Source organism: Rousettus aegyptiacus, unplaced genomic scaffold (assembly GCF_014176215.1).
Source record: "Rousettus aegyptiacus isolate mRouAeg1 unplaced genomic scaffold, mRouAeg1.p scaffold_m13_p_4, whole genome shotgun sequence".
Lineage (NCBI taxonomy): Eukaryota > Metazoa > Chordata > Mammalia > Chiroptera > Pteropodidae > Rousettus > Rousettus aegyptiacus.
Window position 1 is genome coordinate 119933906 of NW_023416307.1, and position 23369 is coordinate 119957274.

Consider the following 23369-nt stretch of genomic DNA (forward strand, 5'->3'; position numbering starts at 1 on the left):
GGAAGAGCGAGAAGGTGGGGCTTTAGAGCCGTGAGAAGGCGGAGCTATGACTTTGCCAGGGAGGAAATGTGCGTTTGCGCCTGTCGTTCTGGGGAATTTAAGAGACAGACTAGAGAAGGAATTTCTCAAGATCAGAGGACTAGCCTCAGGACAAAACCGGGACAAAAGATTAAGGTTTTTCTGATTACCATTTCAATTCTTAGGAGCTTTCTAACTTCAAAAGACCATTGTTGGGCACGATATCTTAAGGAAAATCGGGGTGGGGGGGGTGGGGATCCACACCCTTTGGTCCAGTAAACCTGTTTCCATGAACAGCCTGGCACATAATTCAAAGGGAGAAAAAGGCCAGAGGCAGAAATAGGTTCACTACAGCATTATTTATCAAAACAAAAACAAAACAAATCTCAGAACTAGAAACAAATTGTCCTGTGATTAGCTCTATAGGGAAAAAAGATCTAATACATCACCCATTAGACATCTTTTTTTAAAAATCCCTACAGCACTTGTTATTCGAAGGTGGTCTCCCACCCAAGCACTAACCAGTGTCAGACCCTGCTTAGCTTCCGAGATCAGGGATGTTCAGGATGGTGTGGCTGAAGACTCCACCCAACACTTTTTCAGTGCTAACTTCATGCCAAGCCCTGGTATCTGTGAACTGGAAATAGATCAACAAGACCCAGGTACTACCTACAAGAAGTTCAACCAACTGGACAGTAGTTTAGTTCACAGCATCACAACACATATTGGTAAACCCTGTGGAGGGTGGGAGGGAGGGAGGGAGAGGGAGAGAAGGGGAGAGGGAGAGAGGGGTGGGGGGTGGAGAGAGAGAGAGAAAGAGAAAGAGAGAGAGAGAGAGAGAGAGAGAGAGAGAGAGAGAGAGTCCAGATGAAATCAGAAAACGTGTTTCAGCATGGGTTGTGATTGAAAGGTTGTAAAGAACTAGTAGAAATTCGCTAGGAGGTAGAGGGAGGGAACAACAGGAGAAATGAGCTAAGTGGAAAAAAAGCAAAGAACAAAATGAATTCTGTCCTACAGAATTACAACTATAGAGAAGTTACATGCAACCTGGTGTTGTTTTATTTGTTTACAAATAGCACTATAACTTTCGATTCATTGTTTACATTAGCAAAAGACTTCAAATTAACCTAAGTCCATTAACAGAGGAATGGCTAAGTCAATTGCAGCACATCCATACTATGCAGCCATTAAGGAATGTGTAGGTCTATATGTGCTGATATGAATCAATGCCTAGAATATAAGTCGAAAAGGCAAAGTGAAGGACCATGTGACTAGAATATGTATGTACTGTATATATATATAGTCATATATGCATATAGACATTTCAGTCAACTATGGACCACATGTGTGATGGTGGTCCCTTGTGATTATCATAGAGCTGAAAAATTCTTATTACTTAGTGACACCGTTGCATCATAACATCATAGCACAATGCATTACTCACATGTTTGTGGTGATGCTGGTGTAAACAAACCTGTGCTGCCAGTTATATAAAAGCATAGTACATAATATTTGATAATGATAATAAAAGACTGTGTTACTGGTTTATGTATTTACTGTACTATACTTTTTGTCATTACTTTAGAGTGTCTTCTTTCTACTTATAAAAAACATTTGCTGTAAAATAGTATGTCATGTTTTATATTGTCAACAGCCTCATACATCTTGTGCTTACCAACTCTCTTGATTGCATCATTTTCTCTTGTACTTAATCTCATGTTGTTTTGTACATTAACATCCTATCCAGGCTTATAGCCTAAGAGCAATAGGCTATATCATATAGCCTAGGTGTGTAGTTGGTTATACCATCAAGGTTTGTGTAAGTTCACACTAGGATGCTCACACAACAACAAAAATCTCCTGATAATGCATTTCTTAGAACTGCCCTGTCATTAAGGGGTGCATGACTATATATATGTATGTGATTTATATATATTTATTATACTTATACTCCTGTGTTTCTAACAGGACACACAAAAATGAGATGGTGGTTGCTTCTGGAGAAGGAATCAAGTGAGAAGATGAATAACTAATTGTGTTTACCCTTTGGAACTGCTTAAGTTTTTTTATATCATTCATATAGTTACACACACACACACATACACACACACACACTTAGTTTAAAAATCTAAGCCAGATATAAAAGAATGTAAGAGTCATAAAATTTTTAAATAATAAAAATATTTTAAAATAAAATAGGTAGAAGCAAATTTTTAAAAAGCCTTTGTGATTCTATGTATATAACATTTTAGAAAACGCAAACTATATTGGCAGAAAACAGTCAGTGGTTGCCAGGGCCTCGAGGTGGGTGGAGAGATGGGCATTGACTAGAAAGGGGCATAAGGAGTTTTTGGCAGGCTGGAGGTGGTGATTATTTGCCAAAATTTAGTTTAAATATATAACTTTAGAAGGGTAAATTTTATTGTATGTAAGTTATACCTCAAGAAACTTTTTAAAAATTCAAATATTTAAATAATCAACTTTTAAATAGATATGTGCAAATATAGACGGGACTGGTAAGAAATGTGATTTTGTCTTGGTTTGGGCTCAGACATTATTTTGTTTTGTCATAAGGCACCACGGTATTTTACAATCCCTCTTCTGAAAGGTCTTCTGTGCATTCATAAGTAAGTCCCAGCTTGAGCAAGATGGAAAGACTAAGGTTGAGGGCTTGGGACACAGCCTGCCTTAAGTGCAACAGACCTCTCCTCCACTAGTGGTGCTTGGCCCCAGGAGGGGCTATCCCCTCACTTGGACTGGCCTCTGGCTCTGCTGAGGCTAGAGCTTCTTTGCTCTGGGAATTTTCTCTCTACACACCCCAGCCCCATCAAAGGCTGCCCTCTCCTGCTCATTGTCCACAGCTGATATGACTCCATTAGCCCCCAAGTTCCTGGACGAAAAGGAAGAACCTAATTTTTCCTGATCTTGGAAGGCTCAGTGCCAAGAGTTAGTCACTCAAGATTCACTTGTGAAACTCCAAATCTCAGGAGGAGGGGGAGTAGGGATAAATTCCAAGCTTCTGCCACCCCCAGCCCAACTCAATATATGACTAACTTTACAGGAGGAGCAGGAAGGCCACAGCTTCAGCAAGGGATGACCAGGAATAGCTCCGTGCTGATGTAAACATAATGTCAGAAGGACCACCCCATGGAGCCAGGATGGCACTAAGCCAGCTCTCCAGCCATAACTGCATGAACAGGAAAGCTCAGAATGGAAAGTGTTCTTTTGCTACCTCTGGCAGCTCCTCCCACACATGGCTGCAGGGTACAGGTTTCCTGCCAGCAATAACTCTCCAACCCTAGCTTTGGTAATACAGGTCTTTGCCTTTGTTTTTAATAAACCCATAAAGGCTTTATAGTAAGGGTCAGAAATGACACATTTGAATCTGAGAGTTACAGACTAAAGTATAGTCACCTATAAACCTAGCCTTTCATGCTTTTATTTGAGCTGCCCTATATTGTAAAATGCCAGCTTACACTGCTGAGAAATTCATTCTTTGTGGCTACCTAACAGCTCATTTTGAAATCCTGAGGTTGAAAGTTCTGAACTGTCTGGCAAGCTAGGGAAGGCATCAATGGAGAGCTGAATTACAGCTCGGTTAGTACTTTCCCACCTAAACATTTAAAAGGTTGTAATAAAATACAACAATTAGAAATTAGAAATGTGCCTTCTTCTCACTCTACCAATCAAAGCCCTTCTAATAGGCAAATTTATTTGGAAATTTTTATTTATTGCATGGATTATATGGTTTGCTCAAGTCTCTGATTAAGCAGACATTTATTTCTAGAATCAACTGAAAAATAATTTTTTTTGGCAGGAAAAGTGCTGTTTCCTGCAACCCCACATTTTGGAGAATGATTCAACAATAGAGTCCTCTCTTCCCGGCCTTCCAGATAGAACTCCACCTTCATTCCCAAAGAACACAGGCAAAGAAGGTACATCAGCATAAATCATTTATTGCAAACTCTCCGATATCATACACTAGTGAGCCTTATTATTTACTCAGGAGTAGTAGGAATGGGGGTCAGGAGGTAGGGAATGTGATGAAAGTAAAGACATGTAAAGACAGGTGTCTGAGGGGCAGACTTCGTGCCTAGCCTGGCAGTGACTAGTCTTGGTCAGCTAAACTACCTTAGGCAGTAAGGAACTGGACCAAGACAAGGACACTCATTTCTCCTTTGGCCAAGTTTCAAGCCCTTTCCCCTTTAAGGTCCTGTGGAGGTAAGGGAGGTGTGAGGAAGTAAGAAGCTCTCTAACTGCCAGGCTTGTGGGGGCAAACAGCTGAGCATAGATAGGTCTAGTCCTTGGCTGGGGAAGGCCTCTAAGGACTTCAGCCTTCATTGCAGCATCTTCAGACAGGTTGGGATGAGGGATGGAGCCTTGCTCTTGGGGGGCTCCCCTTCCTCTGTGGCATCCAGAAGCTGCTGCATGTAACAGGAGGTGCCAAGCAGAACATGCCCTGTGGCCTGCATGCTGTAGAGGGCCCAGCGAATAGCTTCCCTGGGTAGAATGAGAAGGTAGTAGAGTCAAAACACGAAGAAAAACCCTGCATGTATCCATTTAATACCTCCTTCCCCATGTTCCCTTCATAATTTCATGACTTTTAGAGCGATGTACAAACAGGAACAGATGCTGCCTTTTCTTAGCAAGTGGGAAAGGGTCCACAGGTATTATTTGCAATCGTACTTTAACTGAGATGTCCAAAACCTCTCTATTTTCTCATACAAAATTCAAGCTCATTTAACAAGGCCTTCGAAGATCATAAAATGAAAAGGTCATAACTCTTCCCTTCACAACGTCTGTTCTAGATTCTGATTCCTTTTCAAGTCATTTGACCAAATTTTCAGAGTGTTGGATAAGAAGATACCATTTTGATCCCAAACAGGGTTAGGAGGTTGAAATAACATAAATCACTTAACGCAGTGCCTGCTGTGTAAAAAGTAGAGGAAACATGGGGTAAAGAGTAGTTGTTTGAATGCTTGACTACTTTAAACAAGCTCTTATCCAAATCTGTTTAGTCTACGGCCATGCCACCCTAAACACGCCCGATCTCATCTGATCTCAGAAGCTAAGCAGAGTTGGGCCTGGTTAGTACTTAGATAGGAAACCACCTAGGAATACCAGGTGCTGTAGGCAATAAAAAAAGAAAAGAGAAAAAATAAAGAAAAAAAAGGAGTAAGTAAGAGTCATTAGGGGTAGTTAGTCCTAGTGGTGGTTGGGGAGGGGAAAACAAAAGGAAAGTAAATACTTCCTGGTTGATATTAAAACTTATCTTCTATTAATCTTCATTCAATAAATTATGGTTGAGGTGGAGGGGAGCACCTATACATGAAAATTAGACATCTATACATGAAAATTCTTTAAAAATGTGAAGGTTATACCTGAGAAGTATACCCATTTCTCAAGTTAGAGAACTAAGGATTAAAATCAGTTGTCTTGCCATAAATAGGAATGAAATTCTGACACATGCTACAACATGGATGAACCTTGAAAACATTATGCTAAGTGAAATAAGCCAGACACAGAGGGACAAGTCTTGTATGATTTCACTTCTGTGAGGTCCCTAGAATAGGTAAATTAACAGAGACAAAAAGTAGAACAGAGGTTACTGGGAGCTGAGGGGAGGGGGAGTGGAGAGTTAATGTTTAATGGGTATAGAGTTTCAGTTTGGGATGATAAAAAAATTCTGGAAATAGATAGTGGTGACGGTTACACACACTGTGAATGTCACCGAATTATACACCTAAAAGTGGTTAAAATGGTAAATTTTGTGTGATGCATATTTTAGCACAATTAAAAAAAAAACAAAACTAGCCAAAACCACTAAGTCACTACACAAACTCCAGCTTACAATTTTTTTTGACACCAAAACGTTTTCTATGTTTAGGTTTGAGAGTCCCACTTCCCCTAACTAGACCGAAACTTCTTGCTTTAGGTTTTGAAATGTGCAAACTACTTTCAGCAAGCACAGAACAAGGGGAGGCATGGTATGATATAAAAGAAAAATTGAACTTCTAGCCATAGAACCAGGCTCAAGCCTGCCATTGAGTATCATCTCTGGCAAGCAAAACCATGCATCTTCTGTTTCCTCATCTGCAGATTTGGTATGCAGAGAATAAATTCAGAAAGCCAAGAAGGTTTGATATGTTCTAGCTACACATGTCCTGGCAGAATTCTGGGGACCCTAAGCAAGAGTTCTCAGAAGCACCCTGAGAACAAGGATCATATGTGTCTGCATTCATTCTTTAATTATTTGAATTACTGCTATATGCCAGCATTCATCAAGGTACCGGAGGCAACAGAAATTCTTGCCCTCATGGAGCTTGTATTCACATCTTGTTCTCAGCTTATAGCATAGGGCCAGACACACAGTAAATACTAAATGAAGCAATTGGAAAGTAGTAGAATCTGTCGCAAGAAACTTGTAACAGGCCATATTCTGCTACTCCCTAGCTTTGTGGCTTGGACTAATTGGATGGCCTCTGCCTTAGTGGCTACGTCTATCTAATGGAGCTAAGAATGCTTTAGAACACCTCTGGAGCAGCTGAATTTGGGAAATACTACAATAACAGTACTTGTCTTATGATTTAACATATTCTCATGCTTCCTGTGTACTTGATTAGACTTTCAAAAGTAAAGTAAAAAGTTTTCAAATTCACTAGATAGTACAAATGACTATTGTCCATAGACATGCAAAGTAATTCTGTCCTATAAAGGGATAATAATTTAATTCCTTCTATCCCCATGGAAAAATCCAAATTTGTATTTATACGTTTATTTCAGCATTATTTTCCACTATTTTTTTTTTCTTTTTGCAGTTTATTTCAGCATTTTTGATAGACCAGTATATGGGTGGGATTTTGATTTCTCCTTTGAACTAATTGTAACTTCTTGAAGGTTCTCTCATTAATTAATGAGTTCAATAAAATCCTTGACACATGTTCATTTTTAAAAAGCTGACTAGAAGACTACTTAGGAAAACACTATTTTAAGTGAAAAAAAATGTTATAATGGAAGTTAATTAGAAAAGCTAGCTATATACCAGTTCTGCCTGGAGGAGTATGTGTACCCCTTTGGCATACACTAGTGAAATCTAATGCACTAGTTCAGCCATAAGTTCTAGACAAATGCTAACTATCATGCTTTGTCACCATCAATACCAGTCCCAGTCCCTAGAGGGCTGAAGTCCATGTGCGCAGATAGATAGGGGCTCTCCCATTGCTGCATATGCACCCCCCTGTCCCCAGCTAATCTCAACTCACTTACTTCATGAGACGCTTGGCCCCATAGCAGTCCAGATTGTAGGAAAGGGAATATGCACCGTAGAGAGTTGCCTTTACATTCAGGCAGCCAATGAAGTCCTGTGGGTTCAACTTATACAGGTCAAAGGTTACACGGGCCACATCAATCTTCTTGGCAGGCTTACGGGAGAGGGAGAGTTGGTACCTAGTGCCCTGCATCAAGACAAGCATGTGGTTGACACCCCTCACGGACATCTCCCAGGCTTCCACCCTTCTCCCTCCACAGGTTGTACCTCACCTGTTCTGACAGGGACTGCCATTTCTGCCCCTTCTGGAGGACCATGAACACTGTGTCATCTGCCAGGGTTTGGAAATACTCTTCCGTCTCTACAGTTGTGCCATCTTCCTCCAGCACCAGGAAGAAAGCCTTGTCTGCCAGCATTAGGATGTCCCGGACCTGGTGAATAAAGTTAGTGATGGCTCTGCAATCCCCATGCAATCACAGAGCTGGTATGGGGAAGACCCATATCATATCACCTCAGCTGTCAGGGAAGAACATATATGGGCAGGAGTCTATGAGATGGGCTCTTGCTGTGGTTCACCATCCAAAGACTCTATATTAAGGTACTTCTTGGTACCTAGGATCATGGCTAATATTCTAAAACAAAATAAAATGGAATGGGAGTCACGTATATAATTTTCTATTGAGCTGTAATTCATATGTCATAAAATTCACCCTTCCAGAGGATATACTTCAGTTTTTTTCAGTATATTCCCAAAGTTCTGCAACAACCACCACTATCTAATTTCATCACCACAAAGGAAATCTAATACCCATTAGTAGTCACTCTCCATTCCCCAACCCATGGCAACCTCTACTCAACTGTTTGTCTCTACGGATTTGCCTATTATGGACATTTTATATAAATAGAATCATACATCATATAGTCTTTTAGATGGACTTCTTTTACTTAATATGTTTTCAACTTTCATCTATATTGTAGAATGATTCACTCATTTTCATGGCTTAAAAATATTCTACCATATAGGTATACCACATTTTTAATTGATTCGTCATTTGGTAGACATTTGGTTGTTTTCATTTTTTGAGTATTATGAATAATACTGTTATGAACATTCATGTACAAGTTTTGGGGTCAACATATATTTTCAATTTTCCTAGGTATATACCTAGGAGTGACATTGCTGAATCATACAATTAATCTCATGTTTAACTTTTTGCGAAACTACCAAACCGTTTTTCAAAACAACCATATCATTTTATATTCCCACCAGCTATGTATGAGGATTCCAATTTCTCTGCAATCTCCCCAACACTTATTATTGTCTGTCTTTTATTTTAGCTCGTTTACTTGGTATAAAGTGATTCTGATTTTCATTTCCCTAATGATTAATGATGTTAAATATATGTTCATGTATTCTTATGCATTTGTATATCTTCTTTAGAGAAACGTCCACTCAAATCCTTTGCCTATTTTTAATTGGGTGTCTTTTTATTTTGAGTTATAAGAGTTCTTTATATACTCTTGATACTAGACCCTTATTAGACATGTGATTTGCAAATATTTTCCCCCATTCTGTGAGTTATCTTTTCATTTATTTTGGGAGTGTCCATTGATGCACAAAAGTTTTCAATGTGGATGAGGTCCAGTTTTTTCCTTTGGTTGTTTGTGTTTTGATGCCATAGCTAATAAACCAAGTCATGAAACTTATGCCTGTGGTTTCTTCTAAGAATTTTATGGTTTTAGCTCCACACTTAGCTCTTTAATCTATTTTAATTTAATTCTGTATATACTGTGATGCACGGATCCAATTTCATTCTTTTGCATGTGGCTGTCCCATTGTCCTAGCGCCGTTTGTTGAAAAGGCTATTCTTTCTCCATCAAATAGTCTTGGCACCTTGTCAAAAATCAATTGGCCATAGAAACATGGGTGTATTTCTGGACTTTCGATTCTATTCCATTGATTTGTATGTATTATGGGCTGAATTCTATTCCCCCGAAATTTGTATGTTGAAGTCCTAAGCTCTGGTATGTCAGAATGTGACTGTATTTGGCAGTAATTAAGTTAAAATTAGGTCATTAGGGTCAGCCCTAATCTAGAATAAGGTATTCTTATAAAAAGGGGAGATTTGGACCAAAAAATATACATAGAGAAAAGATCATGTAAACATGAAGACGGCCATCTCCAAGCCAAGGAGAGAAACCTCAGAAGAAAATAACACTGAAAACACCTTGATCTAGCCTCGAGATTCTGTTATATTTTGTTACGGCAGCCCTAGCCAATTAATACAGTGTGTCTATCCTTTCATCAATACCATAAAGTCTTGATTACCAACCATAGATTTGTAGTAAGTTTTGAAATCAGGAAGTGTAAGTGCTCCAGCTTACAAGATTGTTTTGGCTATTCTGGGTCCATTGAATTTCTATATACATTTTAGAATCAGTTTGTTAATACCTACAAAAACAGTAGCTGGGATTTTGATGGGAATTGCACTGAATCTGCTGATCAAATTGGAGAATATTACCATCTTAACAATATCAAGTCTTCCAATCCTGAGTATATTTATCTTTCCATTATTTAGGTCTTCTTTAGGTGTTCAATTTAATTTATTTCAACAATGTTAATTTTCAGTCTGTAAGTCTTATACATTAAATTTATTCTTAAATATTTTATTCTTATTGATGCCATTGTAGATGGAATTGTTTTCCTAATTTCATTTTCAGATTGTTTATTGCCAATGTATGGAAATAAAACTGATTTTTATGTGTTGATCTTACATCTTACAACCTTGCTGAACTCATTTATTAGCTGTGTGTGTGTGTGTGTGTGCGCGCGCGTGTGTGAGTGTGTATTCCTTAGGCTTTTCAATATACGAGATCATGTCATCTGCAAATAGAGATAGTTTCACTTCTTTCATTCTAATCAGGATGCTTTTTATTTTATTTTCTTGCCAAAGTACTCTGGCTAGAACCTCCAGTACAACGTTGAATAGAAGTTTCAAGAGCAGACATCTTATCTTATTCCTGATCTTACAAAGGAAAGCTATCAGAATTCCATTAAATATGTTAGCTGTCAGTTTTTCATAGATGCTCTTTATCACACATATGTAATTTAAAAATTTCTAATAGCCATATTAAAATGAAAACAGGTGAAATTACTTGTAATATATTTAATTCAATCTAAAATATAATTTCGGCATATAATAAAGATAAAAATATATAAGATTTTATATTTTTTATATTAAGTCTTCAAAATCCTATATGTACTTCATACTTAAGCACATCTTAATTTCAACTAGACACATTTCAAGAGTCCAATAACCTTATGTAACTAGCGGCTACCACATTGGATAGTGCAACTCTAGAGATAAACAGACTTAGGTTTGAATTCTAACTTCCCCATTTCATTGTTTGAACTTAATCAAGTTATCTTATATCTCTGAACTAGTTTCATCATCTAAAAAGTTGAGGCAAGTACAGTCTTAGAGTCCGCACAATGACTAAATGCAAAAGTATATGAAATGACAGCCTGGGTTTAAAACCCAGTAAATAAATTGGCCTCTGCCTCATGAAAATAGGAATAGTAGTAACTACTTCAAGGTTATGATTACAAGAAATACTGTAAGTCACCTAGTAGAGTACATGGTCCATAATGTGCATTTATTTACTAAATTTTATACTATACTAATTTAAATAGAAAGAGACCCATAACATGTCATAGAATGAAAAGTCAGGCTCCATAGGACATAATACCATTTAAGTAGGTTATATATGAAGATAGACTATATAGGACATTCACCATACCATTAATTACCTTGGAATAGTAGAATTCTCACTCTACTTTTCTTACTTGGATTCATTAGAAAACACAAAATCCTTTAATAAATGTTTGAGATCAGCAACACACCAATAGCAATGAACACACCTAGCTCCCAGATCTTGGTTTCTGAATACCATTCTCCACTAAAATAAAGCAGATCTCCTTAGGAAAAATAGACTAGGGCAGGGGAAGTACAAGACAAGCCTGCAATATCCTGTTGTGCCAGAAAGTCAGAAAGCACAACACGGAAGTAGGGCTAAAGGGAGTCTCACTGGCCAGTCTGGGACAATTTGAGTATCAATAAATAATCTGTTTACCATGCTTATATGCCATTTAAATAGAAATACTTGAGTCCTTTTTTATATAAGTAAATGAATAAATTGAAAGTTAGATGCAGAATGAAATGTTTACTTAGTACAAAGTACCTCCGTAGAAAATAATTAATATAAAGAGAAAAATAACAGCTTTACATAGAGAAACCTGACTGTACCTTCTTATTAAAATAATCAAAGTTAAACAGTAATGTGACAAATCAATATTGCATGCATTCAGACAATTCTAAACTGAAGAACAGTAAATAACAACAAAAAAACTGGTTTATAATCTTCAAAACAGTCAAGGCCATGAAAATCAGGAAAATTGAGGAACTGTTCCAGATTGAAGAAAATTAAAGAAATGTACGATTAAGAACACTGGATCCTGACCTGGGTCCTTCCACTACAAAGGACATTATTGGGATGATTGGCAACACTTGAATGGAGTTTCAGGATTAAATGGTAGTCACGTGACATTGTATTTTCCCTGATTGTGATGGTTGTATTGTGGTTGTATAGGAGACTATCTTTGGAGAAAACACACACCAAAGGATCCGAGAATGCTAGGCATCAAGTTGGCAATTTACTCTCAAGTGATTCAATGTGAAGTCTTGTATTGTTCTTGGAACTTTTGTTACTTTGAAACCGTTTCAAAATTAGTTTTTGTTTTTGTTTTTGTTTTTTTTTTTAATTTTCCAATGGCTTACTGTTATCTTTTAAAATGAAACCCAACTGTTTTCTGTCATGGCTAATAAGGGACTTCAGACTCTGGTCCCTGCCAAACATATCACCTTGCCCTCTTCTCTCTCATGCTCTCTGCTCCTTTCTTTCTATTGCCAAATTTGGAAAGGCAGTCTAGATAGGCTGACTTCCTCTCTGCTCTACTGGTAAGATTCACATTTGACCTGTGGTCTATCTTAGAAAACTGAACCCTCACTGCTTTTCCTCCCTGCAACCTCTGCACTTAGGACTCTGACTACTGATTCCCAAAGAACCTGCTAAAAATAACAATTCCTGGGCCTCACTTGTGACCCAACTAGTCTCAGTGGTGAAGTCTGGAAAGCCATGTGTTAACAAGGTTATTTTGATGCAGGAGGTGGTCCCAAGACCTGAGGGCGAAAAATAGTACGGAGTATAGACTCGGGTGCAAAAGAACACTTTTGAGTCAAAGCATAAGAAATGTAGCCTGGCAAAGCCAGAAGCCTCACAAGGGAGGGGAAATTGGCTCCCAGGAAAAACAGACTTAATGCAGAGAAATGGGGGAGGGAACCTAGAATATAGGGTTAGAATAGAGAGATGATTCCTGTATGTTAAACAGATTAGTGATTGGAAGCTTAACTCAAACATTTGATCTGTGAGGGAACCTGGCTTGCAGATGAGCAGAGTTCCACCCACTAGAGCTGATAAGTTAGGAGGACAATGAGGCACATGACTAATACCAAACCAGATTAGAAGTGTCTGTAGACCAGACAGTGGGAGTAGTCATTCCCAAGCAAGTGGAGAGGGAGCCTGGAGATGGGGAACGACGTCATTCTCGTCCACTGTGACTACCATCCACAAGAGTTGTGTATCCTTGGTTTCCTCCTCTGGAAGCTTACCTTATCAGTAGTTTGAAGAAAGTTTTCTACAGCTACTAATAATGCCTTACATGCAAGGCCAATGTAGGAGACAGACTGAAGGAGAATTGCCCTGGCTGAAGGGAGGAGATGGGGAAGGGAATGTCTAAAGTCTTTCCCGTTTTCCAAACTTTCAGGCACTTCTGTAAGTTTAAGAACTACTAGAAAAGGCATCCTAAGGGTTTTTCCAGAAAGAAAAATATGCTGTGAAAATACCACTGACCTAATGTTGGTATAGGATGACAATATACTACCCTTCCCTATCACTAGACAGACATAACTAATCAGTTGGACAGCACTCCAGGCCTACTCTACCAACCCATTAGAGCTGGCATCAGAAAGGAAATATTTTCACCATCTAAGCCATGAACTTCATCACTGCTGAACTCCCAGCTCGTGTTGTGGAGGACAGAGACAGTTGTCTGGGCCAACTCTTAGCCAAGGTCCCAGTGGTTGGGCTGTGCTAAGGGCAGGCCCGCCCCAAACCTTGTAGAGGAGGTCCTCGAGGCTGTGCGCCATGATGCCCTTCCGCACACTCCGGTCAGCAGTGCTCACTCTGTAGGGCCGAGCCCGGAAGGTCTCGGGGCTGGGTTCCGACAGCAGCTGCTGTGTCACCACTGAGGTGCTCACTGCCACATACCTGAGGGCAGTTTGGGGCATCAAAATTAGTATTCTGCTGTTTCCCAGCTCTCACCCCGTAGCAGGGTAACTCACTCCCCAACCCCTCTAGGCTGAGCTCATCATATTCCTCCTCCCCTACCACCTACCAAACCTTCTCTAGATAGCCTTACTTCAAAGCCTCCTAGATCAGAGTATCTCAAACTTTAATGGACATATAAGTCCTCTGGAGATCTTAATAAAATGCAGATTCCGATTCAATAGCTCTAGGTGGGGTCTGAAATTCTATATGTTTAACAAGTTTTCATTGATACTGACTGCTGGTTCTCAGTCCATAAGGAGAAACAAAGTGATAAAAGACCCACCCCATATTCCCTCAATTCCACTTTGCTTTCTTGGCTTCACTCTTCTCACCTGTAAAGTGAGGTGAAGTGGCGAAGCTGAGGTAAGTGCAAGGCATTTTGAATTCTGACATACATAATACAGAACCAAAGGAGAAGTGGAGGGAACTTGGGTTTTAGAGTCAGGCAAGCCCAAGTTCTACCTTGTCCAACAACCCATTTGCACCTACCCTGTGGTTCAGTTTCCCCATCTATTAATTTGGTATAATAATCCCCACTTCCCGAAGTCTTCGTGAAGTTTAATGAGATCAAAAATGAAAGCACCAGGAGTAGTGTCTACCTCTTCTTACCCAATGTGTAGTGGTAGTTGTGGGGTGCATACCAGCATTAACACCACCTGAAGGCTTGTTAGAAGTACAAAATCTTGGGTCCCACTCCAGATGTCCTGAATTAGAATCTGCATTTTATCGAGATGCCCCCGGTAACTTATGTGCCCACTGAAATTTGAGAAGCTTTGCCCTATAGTTCACCAGCATCTCCCCTTTCCTTCCACCCTTAGTTCTCCTTACCTGGAGAGGGACTTGGGGGAGAGAAGGCTGAGGGACTTCATGGCATATTCCATCCTTGTCAGCCGATCTGTGTTGGACCTGGAAAGGAAGAAGAAACAGCTCATTACAGTGGGCTGGGAGAGTTCCCTCTCTCTTTATTTGACATAGTACAACCACACACCCATCTGGCAAGCCTCCACTCTGGTCTTCCCTCTCAACTCACACACATCTTCCGCAGCCCTTCTCCTGTCCAACCCCATGCACACCAATTGTGACCAAGCTATAGAGCCCCTAAGTGCTCAGGTTCAGTTGCACTCAGCAGCTGCTCTGCTCTCCATAGTGCTACTCACTCCATGTTTCTCTGACCCTAGCTCAGGTCACACTGATCAGGGATCCTAGGTTGGGGCTAAAGAGGCCCAGCTTGGTTAATTCTTGCCCCTGAGGGCAGAGTCCACTTTCCGCTGGCAGGAAGTGAGTCACATCACCTCACACTCCTGGGGACTTTACTCTCTTACCTGTAGTCCAGAGACCTCACAGGTCAGGCCGTCACAGGCCAAGCAACCCAGTCTAAGCCTGTTCTCTCCCATGGGTCCTTGAGCAACCCTAACCCTTCTGAGGATTCCCACTGACCAAAGGATCTTTGAGATGGTGGAGACATTCTATATCTATTCCCTCCGTGTTCAGAGCTATTAGCCCAATGTAGCTATTGAGCACTTGAAATGTGGCTCAATATTTAATGTTATTTAATGTTAACTAATTAAAATTTAAATAGCCACTGTGACTTATGGTTGGCATCTATACTGGACAGCACAGCTCTACCTCGTAGGCCTGGGATCCCAGGTTGGATCACCGGCCACCACTTTCTCTACTGAACTTCTATGCTCTAGCTCTTGTATGTTCCAAGCCTTTGTGCAGTCAGTTCCCCGCACCTGCAATGCCTTCTTCGGACCCAGGACTGAATGTTTGTACCCTTGAAGCCCCAGTTGTACTGCTTTCCGCTTCCTGGAAAGCTGCCTTATGCAGCTCACAGAATTTCCCCTTCATCCTGCCTTTCCTACTTCCTAGCCATATGTCTCTTTCTGCCTTAGTTCTCTATTCCCTGGATGCCTGGCCCTGAGATCTGCTCCCTAATCCCTGCCCCCAGCACAGAGAGGGCCTGGTACAGAGCAAAGGATTCAAAGAGGGGTCATGGAAGGAAACACCCCTCCCCTCTTAGGCAAAATCACTCTTTCTTTCTAACAACATGGTATGGGGGGCCTCCCCAGGCCAGCCCTGTCTATGAAAGCCCTCTCCCCTAGTTTGCACTACCCAAGTCTGCTTCCTTTGGCCTCATTCCTCACTCCCCACCCATAGCAAAACTCCACGATCCCCACCTCACCTGCTCTCCAGGAGTCAGAAAACAGAACACCCCCAAACAAGAGTCCTTACCTCCCCCTCACAGCCGCCTAACCTCCTTACAATATTGCCTTGCTCAGCCCATCCTTCCCCCCATTTTATTGTCAGCTGCCCAGAGAAAGCCCCTCCCCTGGCCTTCAGCTCCAGCTAGGGAAAAGAGCAGGGAGACTGAGTGTGCAACTCCTACCCTTGGGATTTCAGGCTAGCCTAACTTCCAGAAAAGTACCAAAAGGAGAGGGTGAGGCATGTTTTGAAAGCTTTGGCCAGGGCATGGCCCAGGACATGATATCAGGCACAGAGGGCACAGAAAACAGGCAGATGTTAGTTGTGGCCCCAGCTCTACCCATGTCAGCTGTTTGATAAGCTACCTTACCTCCTGAGCCCCAATTTCTCTCACCGGGATAATAATGCCTGTGTTAAAGGATTGAGGGGAGGATTCATGATAATAAAAGGGCTTTGCGACAGAGACACTTAATTGATAGATAAACATTTGTCTTATTGATAATATAATTATTTAATAATAGCAGAGACTAAAACTAGCTGAAATGTGTAGTGGTTAAGAGGGTAAGATTTACAACCCAGCAATTCTAGTTCTAGGTAGGTAGGTAGGTAAATAGATAGATAGATGATAAATATAGATAGATAGATAGATAGATAGATAGATAGATAGATAGATAGATGCTTCTAGATATTGATACATATAGACATAAAACATATGTCCACACAAAAACTTATACACAAATGTTCATAGCATTAATAGTAATAGCCAAAAGATAGAAACAGCAAATCTTCATCAATTGATGAATGGATAAAAAATGTTCTATATCCATAAATGCAATATTATTTGTATAAAAAGCATACATGCCACTAAATGGATGAACTTTGAAAACATATGCAGAGTGAAAGAAGCCAGTCATAAAAGATCACATATATATATTTTTATAATTCCACGTGTGTGAAATGTCCAGAATAGGTAAAACTATAAAGGCAGAAAATGAATTAGTGGTTGCTTAGGGCTGGGGAGTTGGGGAGAGGGGTAGGGGAGTGAATACTAATGGGTACAGGGTTTCTTTTAGGGGGACCAATCTAATCACATTTATTTTGGCCATAGTTGCACAACCATGTAAATATTCTAAAAACAATTGAATCATACACATAAGTGGGAGAATTGTATAGTATGTGAATTATGTCTCAATAATGTGTCTTTTTTTTTTAAAAAAAAAAAAGGGTCCAAGCTCATTTTTTTTAGCACAAGGTGTTTCACACTAGTGCATCGTAATCACTTAAAGAGCATGTTAAAATTCAGATTGCTGGGCTGCACCTCAAAGTTCCTCACTAAGTATGTCTGGGTGGGGCCTAAGAAAGTGTATTATTAACAGATTCCTAGGTGATGCTGAAGCTGCAGCTCCTTAGGGACTCCATTTTGAAAAACAGCAGTCTAGCACTACCTGTGTGATGTAGCTCCTCTAAGCTTCAGCTATATCTGACAAATGGGGATTAAAAATAGGTCATCATGAAAATTAAATGAGATACTCCTGGAACGTACTTTCTAGAGGGCTTAGTACCTTCTTCAGGCTCAATAAATAGCTATTATTATTATTATTATTACCATTATTATTATTTAGATCTACATCCTTCCCTGGAGCAGCTTCCAAACAACCGTCACTCATTCATTCAGCAAATATGTATTAGTCACTATGTGCCAGTCCTCCTAGGGGTGCAGAATATAGCAGGAAAGAAAGACAAGTTTGCCCCATACATCAAGGAGCTGACATTCCTGGATGAGGGAGGAGTTCTGACCATGAACAAATTGCAAATAAACAAAATAATTTCAGATAATGATGTTCTGGGAAGAAAATAAGTGATGAAATAGAAAATGGCTAGAGAGCTAGATTGGCCTTGGGTTTAGGGGCTATCTGAGGGGAGGTGAACATTCAGCTAAATCCTGACTGGTGAAGCTCTGGAGTGTCTTGTTCAGGCTGCTATAATAGAAAACCAAAAGCTGGTGGTTTATAAACAACAGAAATTTATTTTTCATAGTTCTGGAGCTAACAAGTCCAAAATCAAGGCACCAGTAGATTTAGGGTCTGGTGAGGCCCTGCTTCCTAGTTCATAGACAGGGGTCTTCTTTCTGTGCCCTCCCATGGTGGAGGGGCAAGGGAGTCTCTTTTCTAAGGACACTAATCCCACTTCCCTAAAAGTCTACCTCTAAATACCTTCACATTGGGAATTAAGTTTCAAAACAAGAGATTTTTTGGGGGGTGGGGGGGGGGGGACACAAACATTCAGCCTATAGCATTTTGCCTGAGCCTGAAAGCTGGTCTTTTCAAGGCCTAGAGGGGAACACTCAAGACAAAGTAAACATCAGCGCAAAGGATTTAGAAGAGAATGAGCATAATGAGGAGACAGGAACACAAATCACTAAACTTTAAGGCAGAATAAGAGTCAGAAGAAAAGTATAAACGAATACTTCAAGGAGAAAGTTCTGGGGAAAGAATTGTGGCCCCTCTTGGACGTTCACGCCTCAAACATTTATTGAATGTTCAGCGTTCACTTGGTATTCCATGATAGGCAAATGGATGACTCAGAAGCAGTCTGGCCCCAATGAACACTTAGGAAATCATGAAACTTGGACACAGTAAAGACAAAGATAACCACAAGCCAAAGCCAGAGAATACCTCCCAGAGGCGTATAAGTGAAAAGTGAGGGTGGGGTGGGGGAGGAGGATGAAGGTTGAGGGAAAATGGTTCTACTAATCAGAGGATTCTTCACATTGCTTAGAAGAGAACAGCTTGGTTTAGTTTGAATCTGTTTATTCAACAAGCATTTCTTGAGCTTTTACACTATGCCAGTAGTTATAGTGAGCTGCCAGGGACACACATAATTTGGTTCTTATCCTTGTGTTTGAGGAGATCTCATTCTAGTTGGGAAGGCAGGTGTCTGAGCATGGTTCTCAAACTCTGAAGTGCAGAAAATCATTTGAGATACCTTGGAGTGGAGGACTCTAGCTACTATTCCAAATCATGAAGTCATAAAAGAAATGATTATACATTAAACTACATTAAAAAATTATTCTGTATGTTAAACTTGTAATACCACAAGTCAAAAGACATACAATAGGAAAAATATATCGCAACTAATATTATAGACAAGAAGCCAATCTTCTCTCTCCATCTTCTCCCTCTTCTATCTATATATAAATTTAAAAGACCAATAACATAGTAGAAAAATGGCAAAGAATATAAACACAGTTCAGAGAAATGAAATACAAATGACCCTTAAACATATAAAGATAATTTCTTTCAAATAACAATTTTAAATGTTCATGTATTTTTTTATTGTGGTAAAATGTACATACACAGAAAATTAACCATTTTTAAGTGTACAGTTTAGTAACATTAAGTAAGTACTTTCATTGTTGTGCAACCATCACCACATTCATCTTCAGAACTTTTTTCACCTTCCTTTTCATTTCTGTACCTATTAAACAACTCCACATTCCCTCCTCCCCAGCCCCTGGTAACCACCATTCAACTTGCTGCTTCTACACAATTAATTTTTTTCATGACCTTGACATTTTTGAAAAATAGTCCAGTTATCTTGTAGAATGTCCCACAATTTGAATTTATCTATTAGCTCATGATTAGAACCAGGTTAAGTGTCTTTGGCCGGAATATCACAGAACTGATGTGTCCTCCTCAGTCTATAGGGGACACGAGGTGTCATTAGTAGTCAAGTTAACCTTGATTACTTGATTAAGGGGGTTTTTCTTCTGTAAAGTACCGGGTTCTCTTTGCAACGATTACGTAATCCATGGGGAGATACTTTGAGACTGTGATATGTACTCTTGAGAAAGTTACAGAACCCTTCCAAGCATTAGTTTCCCCATCTGTGACGTGGGGACACGGTCGTCTTAAATTCGTGAAAGCGCTCCGGAGGCTGGAAGCGAAAGCGATATCAAGGCTGAGGTAGCGGGGCGTTAACTTCCTGTGCAGTTCCCTACAGCACAGGCGGTCCGGGCGGTGCCGGGAGAAACTGCGCGCGCGTAAACGTGCCCGTGCGCGGGGCGGGCCGGGGGCGGGGCTGGGAAGGTGATCACAGAGTCGGTCCTCCGGGGACAGAGAGGCCGGAAGTTGTCCTCACGGAACTGTGCGGCTATTGGGGTGGCAGAGCTGGTGCCGCACCCGGCGGGTTTGCGGGCGGCAGAGGGTCGGCGCGGCGGCCTCCGGGGTCCTGGGCAGGGCAAATGGCGTCTCGCGCAGGCCCGCGAGCTGCTGGCACCGACGGCAGCGACTTTCAGCATCGGGAGCGCGTTGCCATGCACTACCAGATGAGGTATGAAGTGAGGCGGGAGCATGGAGGCCTTCTGCAGGGCCTGGGAATCGAGGCCCTCCCACTCCCCAACCTCAGGCTCGTACTCCTCAGCCAATTCCCACTCACCTGCCCAGTCCCCTCCTCCCGTGAAGGCCCTGGGCCTGACCCCAATCCTGGGAAGCCTTGACGCTCTCTCGAGCTCCACCCCATGCTACGCCCTGTGGTTTGAGGGGTTCCAGACGCGTCTGGCCTCTAGTCCTGGCTATGCTGTGCGACCTCGGGAACCTAATTTCTAATTGAGCGTCAGTTTCCTCATCTGCAAATGGAAAAAAGTAATGTAACCACCCCCCTTTAGGTCTGAGTGAAGAATGAGTGAGCTAATAATTCATATAAAGGACTTAGCATAAGATCTAGCACATAATACGAGTCTGCCCAATACACGGTAACCTGTTAATATTTGAGGCCCTCTTGGGAAATGTGGACTGTAAGAGCCAGCTTTTCCCTACCTAAAATGAATTTTGTAAACTCACGTAAAGGGTATTTCTACAGTAGTAGTTTATTCATTCAACAGATATTCTACCTATCATGCAGTTTGTGCTAGGCACTAAATGCCCAGCATATATAGAGGATATAATAGTGACCAAAAGCAGACCTGGTCTTTGAATGCATATTATACCTTCAATAAAAAAGCTTGTTAACAAAACACAAAACTACTCACTGCCTTCATAAATCTTGAAGTCTAGAGGTGACTGATTTCCCCCCCTACCTTTCCACAATTTCCATAATGAATATTTTAAAAATAAAAAAATTTTTTAAAGATTTTCTTTCCTTAAATCTATTGAACTCTTCCAGAATGTTTTTTTTGCATCCTTCTCTCCAGAGTTTTAAAGAATGACAAGCTCTTTGGACCCTCACTTTATCCTTATCATTAAGATCTCTGCCTAAGGACACCTCACAACCTAAGCAAGTTGTTTTCTTGTCTGCCCAGAGCAGAAACTGCCTGCTGGGATCTGAGGAGGATACCCTGAGCGCCTAAGAGAGTTAGAAGAATAAGAAATGTGTACTTCCTTTAGATGAATAGTTTACTCTAGGTGGAGATATGAGCATCTTGAGCTGGTTTACGTGGTGCCAGTATTTCCTTCCTCTAGGCTGTCAGTGCAGTCAGTTAACTTTCTAAGCACAGCTCTGAGTTACTCTTCTTTAAATCGACTCTTCATAGTCTTTGCCACTTCATGTTCTGCCCTCCCCTCCCCCCATGATGTATTCCTGTCATACCCAACCACTGGCTCTCCTGGAACACAAATGCCTATGCCTTTTTGCCTGCATGCAATTAACTCTGCTTGGAATGCCCATCTCCACCCACCCCTCAGAGCCTAGCTCAATTATCACCCTCCTCTAGACAGCCTTCTCAGACATCCTATCCCAAGCAGAATTGATTACTGCTTCCTGTGAAACATGTATTTACTAGAGCTCTTTCAGTTTGTTTTCTAATTATTTTTCTTCTTCTTTTTTTTTTTTTTTATCTCAGCCTCTAGGCAGGAACTATATTTTATTCACATTTGTATCCCATTGTCTAGGAGTATACTTTCCTGACATATAATTGGTCGGAAAATTTTGAATGAAAGGTACTTCTCCCTCTGCTCTACCCCACAGTGTGACCCTCAAGTATGAAATCAAGAAGCTGATCTATGTGCATCTGGTCTTATGGCTGCTGCTGGTTGCCAAGATGACCGTGGGACACCTAAGGCTCTTATCACATGATCAGGTGGCCATGCCCTATCAGTGGGAGTACCCGTATTTGCTGAGCATTGTGCCCTCTCTCTTGGGCCTCCTCTCCTTCCCCCGCAACAACATTAGCTACCTGGTGCTCTCCATGATCAGCATGGGGCTCTTTTCCATTGCTCCCCTCATTTATGGAAGTATGGAGATGTTCCCTGCTGCCCAGCAGCTCTACCGCCATGGCAAGACCTACCGCTTCCTTTTTGGTTTTTCTGCTGTCTCTGTCATGTACCTGGTGTTGGTGCTGGCGGTCCAGGTGCATGCCTGGCAATTATACTACAGCAAGAAGCTCCTGGACTCCTGGTTTACCAGCACACAGGAGAAGAAGCGTAAATGAAGACTGCCTGAGGGACTGATTTCTGGAGTGAAGCCTGGGCCTCCCATTGAGTGGAGTGAGAGGGTAGAGGAGCTGTTCTAAAATCTCCTTTGGTGATTTTGGCAGCTGTGATGTTGGCAAGTAGTGCAAAGTAGTCCCAAATTCTGGAAAGTTCCTCCTGTTGTCATCAGCTGAGGTGGGAGAACTATATTTAATTTATTCCTGGTTGGCTGGAACTAGGTGTTGAATAGTTGTAAGACAAACTTCAGCTAGTTGCGGTTAAGGCCCTTCAGGTTTTTCTTTTAAGAGACTCCTCGCCTCTTCTTGGTCATTCTCTCACCTTCCATCCATTACCCTTTAGACACTGAGACTAAAGGAGATACGGAATGAACCATATTCTACTTCGATCTATGGGTTATTGGGCAGGAAACACTTCAGAGGCTGCTTACCCTGTAGGCTGTGGTCTCTACTGTGAAGCATTTTAATTAAAAAGAACCTCAATAAAGTTATAACTGCCCTGTCCACCTTGTGCCTTGTGTTTTGGGCTTTGACAGAGTGTGAATGGTGCATTTCTTGAGTGGCCTTAGACACTAGAAGATAGGTCCAAGCTCCCAGAGAAACCTGGAAATGGCCATAAGGAAATGAACTGGATGTAAGCAACTTAGGTCTTAGTTGCCATTCTGTAGCTAATTGGCAGGGACTATTAGCCATACATTTAATCTCTCCACTTGTAAAATGGTCCATTCTCATTTATCTAGCTTGGGTTATGGAGTCTTCTTTCAATTGGATATTCATGTTTATCATTCAAGTGTTAACAGAGTGTCAGTTATGTGTCTGATATAGTTGTACCCTTTATCTGTGGGGGATATGTTCCAAGACCTCCAGTGGAGGCCTGAAACTGGATACTGCCAAACCCTATATATACTATGTTTTTTCCTATACATACCCATGATAAAGTTTAGTTAATAAATTATGCACAGCAAGAGATTAACAACAACAATAATAAAATGGAATAATTTATGACAA

General features: G+C 40.9%; 2 protein-coding genes and 1 pseudogene across 5 annotated transcripts; 2 read left to right on the forward strand and 1 right to left on the reverse strand.

Annotated features, from left to right (window-relative positions):
* Positions 1 to 4275: 4275 nt before the first annotated feature.
* CIDEC (cell death inducing DFFA like effector c) lies at positions 4276 to 16014 on the reverse strand. 4 transcript variants are annotated; one of them, XM_016134456.2, is made up of 6 exons: positions 15968 to 16014; positions 14561 to 14638; positions 13519 to 13672; positions 7558 to 7716; positions 7285 to 7472; positions 4276 to 4518 (listed from the first exon to the last, which is right to left on the reverse strand). In XM_016134456.2, the coding sequence occupies exons 2-6, from the start codon at positions 14611 to 14613 to the stop codon at positions 4356 to 4358; spliced, it is 717 nt and encodes a 238-aa protein (XP_015989942.2). In that variant the 5' UTR covers positions 14614 to 14638; positions 15968 to 16014; the 3' UTR covers positions 4276 to 4355. The 4 variants fall into 4 exon arrangements, with proteins under 4 accessions (XP_015989942.2, XP_015989944.2, XP_015989943.2 ...); XM_016134458.2 differs by having other exon boundaries at positions 15918 to 15981; XM_016134457.2 differs by lacking the exon at positions 15968 to 16014 and adding an exon at positions 14890 to 14938.
* On the forward strand, positions 5036 to 5154 carry LOC118602222 (annotated as a pseudogene).
* Positions 16015 to 20073: 4059 nt separating the features above from the next.
* Positions 20074 to 23369, forward strand: JAGN1 (jagunal homolog 1). Its single transcript, XM_016134454.2, has 2 exons — positions 20074 to 20269; positions 21902 to 23369. Exons 1-2 carry the CDS (start codon positions 20181 to 20183, stop codon positions 22362 to 22364), a joined length of 552 nt encoding a protein of 183 aa, XP_015989940.1. The 5' UTR covers positions 20074 to 20180; the 3' UTR covers positions 22365 to 23369.